Source organism: Danio rerio, chromosome 6 (assembly GCF_049306965.1).
Source record: "Danio rerio strain Tuebingen ecotype United States chromosome 6, GRCz12tu, whole genome shotgun sequence".
NCBI classification, from domain to species: domain Eukaryota; kingdom Metazoa; phylum Chordata; class Actinopteri; order Cypriniformes; family Danionidae; genus Danio; species Danio rerio.
The window spans coordinates 61,200,272-61,207,500 of record NC_133181.1 but is presented as its reverse complement, the minus strand read 5'-3'; the positions used below and the strand labels follow the sequence as shown (position 1 = coordinate 61,207,500).

At 40.8% G+C, this 7,229-nt stretch overlaps 1 protein-coding gene across 3 annotated transcripts in view; it reads right to left on the bottom strand.

The window, feature by feature from the left end:
• Window positions 1-7,023, bottom strand: part of kcnq2b (potassium voltage-gated channel, KQT-like subfamily, member 2b) — a 94,351-nt gene extending 87,328 nt beyond the window's left edge. For all 3 annotated transcript variants that reach the window (XM_009302767.5, XM_068222084.2, XM_009302768.5), the window contains exon 1: window positions 6,642-7,023. In XM_009302767.5, coding sequence (XP_009301042.1) covers window positions 6,642-6,937 — 296 coding nt within the window. In that variant the 5' untranslated portion in view covers window positions 6,938-7,023. The remainder of the gene's footprint in view (window positions 1-6,641) is intronic.
• Window positions 7,024-7,229: the final 206 nt, after the last annotated feature.

Below are 7,229 nucleotides of genomic sequence, written 5' to 3'. Positions count from 1 at the left end.
TTTTAGTTTCTTTAAATGTCTGTGTTTTCACTTTAAGTAGAAATAAAGTTATATTGACCCCACGCTGGCTATTCTACTTGTTGCTCTTTACATATCTAGAGTTCTACATTGTGAATTCCTCTCCTGTTTGAGCACTGGTTATCCAGATTTAGTGATCCTGAAAAGTTCCTATCGGGATCAGATTGATCCAATCCGATGTTGCTTTGAAAAACTGGCTCAAAAAGTGAGCTGGATTACGTGATCACGGATCGCAAAAGCAGAATTACTAAATCTGGATCAATTTTACCCGAATTAAACATTTTCAAAAACCGAGCCCTGGTGTTAATGTCAAGCCCTGATTACAGTTTATAATTATGTGCAGAATTAAATTCAACCTTACCTAACAATTCCAAGCTACAATGGTTTTGTAAAGTTGTAAAATCAACTTGTCACTTTAAGGCTAATGGGTTTCACTTATGTCATTCATTCATTTTGCTTCGGCTTAGTCCATTTATTCATCAGGGGTCGCCACAGTGGAATGAACCGCCAACTATTCCAGCATATATTTTACACAGCGGCCTTTCCAGCTGCAACCCAGTACTGGGAAACACCCACACACACTCATTCACACACATACACTACGGAGAATAAAGCTAATCAATTCTATTCAAATGACCCTAAACTCAACTCTTAGTGATTTCAGAAGAGTCAGATCAACAATCCTGCCATGTGAAGCTCTTTCCCACAACCCTGAACCTCAACACAGTCCTCCATAATGACGTTCTTATAGGGCAGATGTGGTTTTAAAATGAATTATTAATATCATTTAAACTGCTTCAATCAATCTTCACTTAATAAACAATGAGAAAGGCATGAAAAGCAAACAGCAGTGCAGCAAACGACATCCCTCATTCTTCAGGATTGCTGTAAATAATTAAACATCCACCATCAGATGAGCTCCGGACAAGCACAACACTGAAATCTTTACAAGCTTCGGATGTGCTTTAGATTGGGTTTCTTTAGTCTGTAACAAGACGCTTCAGCCTCTGAGCATGAAATCTGAGCATGCAAAGATTCTCTGGGTTAATAACAACTATTAATATCACAACACAAGCTTTCAGAGTGATCCAATAAAGCAGCAGATCCTCAAACAGAGGCGGATTGTGTTGCTTAACAAATGTGTGAAACACAGAACAGAAGCAGAGGAGATGCTGACTCCAGTGCTCAACAATCCTTTTAGAAAATAAACAGACTTCATGAAGAAGGTGAGAGACAATGATTCATTTCAGCATGACGGAGATCTCTGGATGCTAAACTCAACTAATGGCATCACAGTTTCAAGTTATCTTGAAATGATGCAACAAGACATCAAAAGGAAAATGCATGATCAAATGAGTCCTGTGAGTCATAATAACCCAAACACACAACTATTCAGTGCAATATAACAACCCAACGTTGGGTCAAATATGATCAAACCAAAAATAAAAGAATTTTTTTTTTAATAAAATATTTAATTACACTTTTCAATCTAACAGTTGGGTTTGTGCATATTTGACCCCACATTGGGATGCAACAACCCAGTATTTTGGTCATCATGAGGCTCACAATTTAAATGCAACTATTCAGCAAAACATGCCATAAATCAATCTCTTCAGTGTGATATAATAAATGGACAGTCACATCGCCACTCTACTAGAACCATCCTCACATTCTGTGAACACACTCGAAAAATACTGGGTTGTTTTAACCCAATGTTGGGTCAATGTTTTAAACAAACGCAACATTGAGGTTTTTTTTTTTTTTTTTATTAAATTAAAATGTCACTTTTTAACCCAAAGGTTGAATGACCCATTCATTTATTCATTTTCTGCTTAGTTCCTTTATTAATCAGGGGTCACCACAGTGGAATGAACCACCAACTTATCAAGCATACTGTATGTTTTACGCAGAGGATGCCCCTCCAGCTGGACTCATTACTGGGAAACACTCATACACACATACACTACGACTAATTTAGTTCATCAATTCCCCTCTAGTACATGTGTTTGGACTGTGGTGGAAACCAGAGCACCTGGAGAAAAACCCACGCCAATACAAGGATAGCATGCAGACTCCACACAGAAATGCCAACTGACCCAGCCGGGACTCAAACCAGCAACCTTCTTGCTGTGAGGCGACAGCGCTACCCACTGCGTCACGCCATCACTTGGTTACATTTTTTTTTAAAATTCAACTGAAATGACACTTTTTACCAATTGATTGGTTTGTTGACCCAACATAGATTTTGTTATGTGATGTGACTGTCCTGTTTATTACACCGGATCACTCTAAAGAGGCTGATTTTGTTGTTGTTGTTGTTATATTAAACGTACACTTTTCAACCTAATAAAAGCCTTGGAGTAACGATTGATGACCAACTAAACTTCTCTGACCACATTACTAGAACTGCTCGATAGTGCAGATTCGCACTCTATAACATCAGAAAGGTTCGACCCTTCTTATCTGAACGTGCAGCTCAACTCCTTGTTCAAGCTCTTGTTCTCTCCAAACTGGACTATTGCAACTCTCTACTAGCCGGGCTTATAGCTATCAAACCTCTTCAGCTGCTTCAGAACGCAGAAGCTCGAGTGGTCTTTAATGAACCTAAAAGAGCACATGTCACTCCGCTGCTCATCCGTTTGCACTGGCTGCCAGTTGCTGCTCGCATCAAATTCAAAGCTCTGATGTTTGCTTACAAAGCGACTTCTGGCTTTGCCCCTTCTTATCTGCTCTCACTTCTGCAGATGTATGCGCCCTCCAGAAACTTGCGTTCGGTGAATGAACATCGCCTCGTGATTCCATCCCAAAGAGGGAAGAAATCACTTTCCCGAACTCTCGCATTCAATCTGCCCAGTTGGTGGAATGAACTCCCTAACTGCATCAGAGCTCAACTCAACTATTTAGTCTCCACCTTCCTTCCTAATCTGCAATTGCCTCTCTGGCTATACCACTAACTAAAAAATAAATAAAAATTCTCACATTACTAATACTTTCCTTCTTAGACTTTACACACCTGAAACTTGCCTACAGCACTTATTCATTGTTGCTCTTAGTTGTGTAAATTGATTCCTTGTCCTCATTTGTAAGTCGCTTTGGATAAAAGCATCTGCTAAATGACTTAATGTAAATGTAATAGTTGAATTTGTCCATATCTGACCCAATCTTGAGTTAAAACAACCCAGCATTTTTTGAGTGCATGTTCAACATAAAGCTCTTTTCACTGAAGCTCAACATTTGAAATGCAACTATTAAAACAAGCCACAGGAATTAGTCTCTTATGACTGATCATCGCATTATTAAAACAATCCTGACAGTCTGTAAACGCCAAGCTTATATCAACCAAACATTGGGTCAAAAACAGACAAATTCACAATTGGGTTCATTCATTCATTCATTTTCTTGTCGGCTTAGACCCTTTATGAATCCGGGGTCGCCACAGCGGAATGAACCACCAACTTATCCAGCACGTTTTAACGCAGCAGATAAAGCAGCTCATTCACACTCATACACTACGGACAATTTAGCCTATAGTACACCTGTACCGCATGTCTTTGGACTGTGGGGGAAACCGGAGCACCCGGAGGAAACCCACACGAACGCAGGGAGAACATGCAAACTCCACACAGAAACACCAACTGAGCCAAGGCTCGAACCAGCGACCTTCTTGCTGTGAGGCGACAGTGCAAACCACTGTGCCACAGCATCGCCCACAATTGGGTTCATTATTTTAAAAATTAATTTTAAATGAGACTTTTAACCCAATGACTGTTGGGTTTGTCCCTATTTGACCCAATATTTGATGTTGGTTATGATAACCCAGCATGTTTTAGAGTGTGTTAAACTCTTTCCACTGAAGCTCAGTGTTGATCTCTGAGTGTGTTTGTGCAGAAATGACTCCACCATGAACATCTCCTTCAGTCAGACTCAAACTCTTAAATTCAGACTACACTTCTCAATCCAGCGGTTGCATTTCTCCATATTTGACTCACCCTTGGGTCAAGCATTTTCCCACTATGTTCAGCTCTTTTCACTGAAGCTCAACAATTGAAATGCAACTATTAAAACAATAACTCAACCTCTGTAGAGTGATCTAATACAGTATCAGGAGGACAGTCTCGTCATCACTCTACTAGAACAACCCTCACTCTCTTTAAACACATGCTGGGTTGTTGTAACCCAATGTTGGGTCAATTATTGACCAACCCAACACTATTTTTTTGTTTAGCTCAATTGAAATTTTAATTTTACTAAACAAAAAAATCAACGTTGGGTTGGTCACTAATTGACCCAACATTAGGTTGGAATGACCCAACATTAGTTTAAAACAACCCAGCATTTGTTCACGTGTTTACAGTGTGTCGGGATTGTTTTTATGTGATGATGTGACTGTCCTTCTGTTTATTACAGATCACGAGATTAATTTTCAGTTATATTTAATGCACACTTTTCAACCCAACGGTTGTATTTGTTCATATCTGACCCAATCTTGTGTTAAAAAAAAACAACATTTTTCAAGTGCATGTTCAACACAGAAGCTCAACATTATAAAAGCAGATAGCCCACTAAAACAAGCCAAATGAAGCCATCACGTGTCATTTATAGACAAACCCAACATTGGGTTAATTTTATAATCAATCGAAATGATGCTTTTCAACCCAACACTGGGTTATTATGATAACCCAGCATGTTTTAGAGTGTGTTAAACTCTTTCCACTGAAGCTCAGTGTTGATCTCTGAGTGTGTTTGTGCAGAAATGACTCCACCATGAACATCTCCTTCAGTCAGACTCAAACTCTTAAATTCAGACTACGCTTCTCAATCCAGCGGTTGCATTTCTCCATATTTGACTCACCCTTAGGTCAAGCATTTTCCCACTATGTTCAGCTCTTTTCACTGAAGCTCAACAATTGAAATGCAACTATTAAAACAATAACTCAACCTCTGTAGAGTGATCTAATACAGTATCAGGAGGACAGTCTCGTCATCACTCTACTAGAACAACCCTCACTCTCTTTAAACACATGCTGGGTTGTTGTAACCCAATGTTGGGTCAATTATTGACCAACCCAACACTATTTTTTTGTTTAGCTCAATTGAAATTTTAATTTTACTAAACAAAAAAATCAACGTTGGGTTGGTCACTAATTGACCCAACATTAGGTTGGAATGACCCAACATTAGTTTAAAACAACCCAGCATTTGTTCACGTGTTTACAGTGTGTCGGGATTGTTTTTATGTGATGATGTGACTGTCCTTCTGTTTATTACAGATCACGAGATTAATTTTCAGTTATATTTAATGCACACTTTTCAACCCAACGGTTGTATTTGTTCATATCTGACCCAATCTTGTGTTAAAAAAAAACAACATTTTTCAAGTGCATGTTCAACACAGAAGCTCAACATTATAAAAGCAGATAGCCCACTAAAACAAGCCAAATGAAGCCATCACGTGTCATTTATAGACAAACCCAACATTGGGTTAATTTTATAATCAATCGAAATGATGCTTTTCAACCCAACACTGGGTTATTATGATAACCCAGCATGTTTTAGAGTGTGTTAAACTCTTTCCACTGAAGCTCAGTGTTGATCTCTGAGTGTGTTTGTGCAGAAATGACTCCACCATGAACATCTCCTTCAGTCAGACTCAAACTCTTAAATTCAGACTACGCTTCTCAATCCAGCGGTTGCATTTCTCCATATTTGACTCACCCTTAGGTCAAGCATTTTCCCACTATGTTCAGCTCTTTTCACTGAAGCTCAACAATTGAAATGCAACTATTAAAACAATAACTCAACCTCTGTAGAGTGATCTAATACAGTATCAGGAGGACAGTCTCGTCATCACTCTACTAGAACAACCCTCACTCTCTTTAAACACATGCTGGGTTGTTGTAACCCAATGTTGGGTCAATTATTGACCAACCCAACACTATTTTTATGTTTAGCTAAATTGAAATTTCAATTTTACTAAACAAAAAAATCAACGTTGGGTTGGTCACTAATTGACCCAACATTAGGTTGGAATGACCCAATATTAGTTTAAAACAACCCAGCATTTGTTCACGTGTTTACAGTGTGTCGGGATTGTTTTTATGTGATGATGTGACTGTCCTTCTGTTTATTACAGATCACGAGATTAATTTTCAGTTATATTTAATGCACACTTTTCAACCCAACGGTTGTATTTGTTCATATCTGACCCAATCTTGTGTTAAAACAACCCAGCATTTTTCAAGTGCATGTCCAACGCGGAAGCTCGACATTTTAAAAGCAGATAGCCCACTAAAACAAGCCAAATGAAGCCATCACGTGTCATTTATAGACAAACCCAACATTGGGTTAATTTTATAATCAATCGAAATGATGCTTTCAACCCAACACTGGGTTATTATGATACGCCAGCATGTCTCAGAGTGCGTGTTCAACATGACGCTCGTTTCACTGAAGCTCAGCATTGATCTCTGAGTGTGTTTGTGCAGGGATGTCTCCAGCATGAGCGCATCTCCTTCAGACTCAAACCCTCAGCTGTAAACATGTTGTGTGTGTGTGTGTGTGTCTTTCAGCACAGCAGCTCTTTGTTGTGAAGCTCCAGCAGGAGAGCGCAGTGTTTTACTCACACGTAAGCGTGGTAGATGAACGCCCATCCGCGCGGTCTCTCCAGCACATTGTAGAGGAAATTCTGCAGGCGTCGGTAAAACGCGTTGCGCTTGGGCGGCCGCTTGCCGGAGATGCTGGAGCGCTGTTTGCTGAGGATGCTGCCGCGCTTCGACGCCTCGGCTCCCGCGATCAGCAGCGCTCCGTCCCGGCTGCACTCCGGCGCGCCCGCCTCCACACCCACGAAGCCCACCTTCAGCTTTTTCTCGGCCTGCGGGGCGGCGGGAAACACGCCGCCGTTGCGGGATTTCTGCACCATCCCGGAGGCGCAGCCGTCATGGAGATCCGCTGGTGCTGATGCTGGTGCTGCGGCTCTCCCGCCCTACAGCAGGTGCGAGCATCACTGAGAGAGGGAGAGAGAAAGAGAGAGAGAGAAGGTGCGCGCGGAAGAACCACAAGCCAATAGCGACACGAAGACGATCTGCAGCCTCACACACACACACACACAGCGCGCACACTCGCACTCTCTCTCGACTCTCCCTGGAGAACTTGTTCTGGTATTGAGATGAAAACAAGAGCTGTAATAAGACCGGAACACCATATTAAACAAG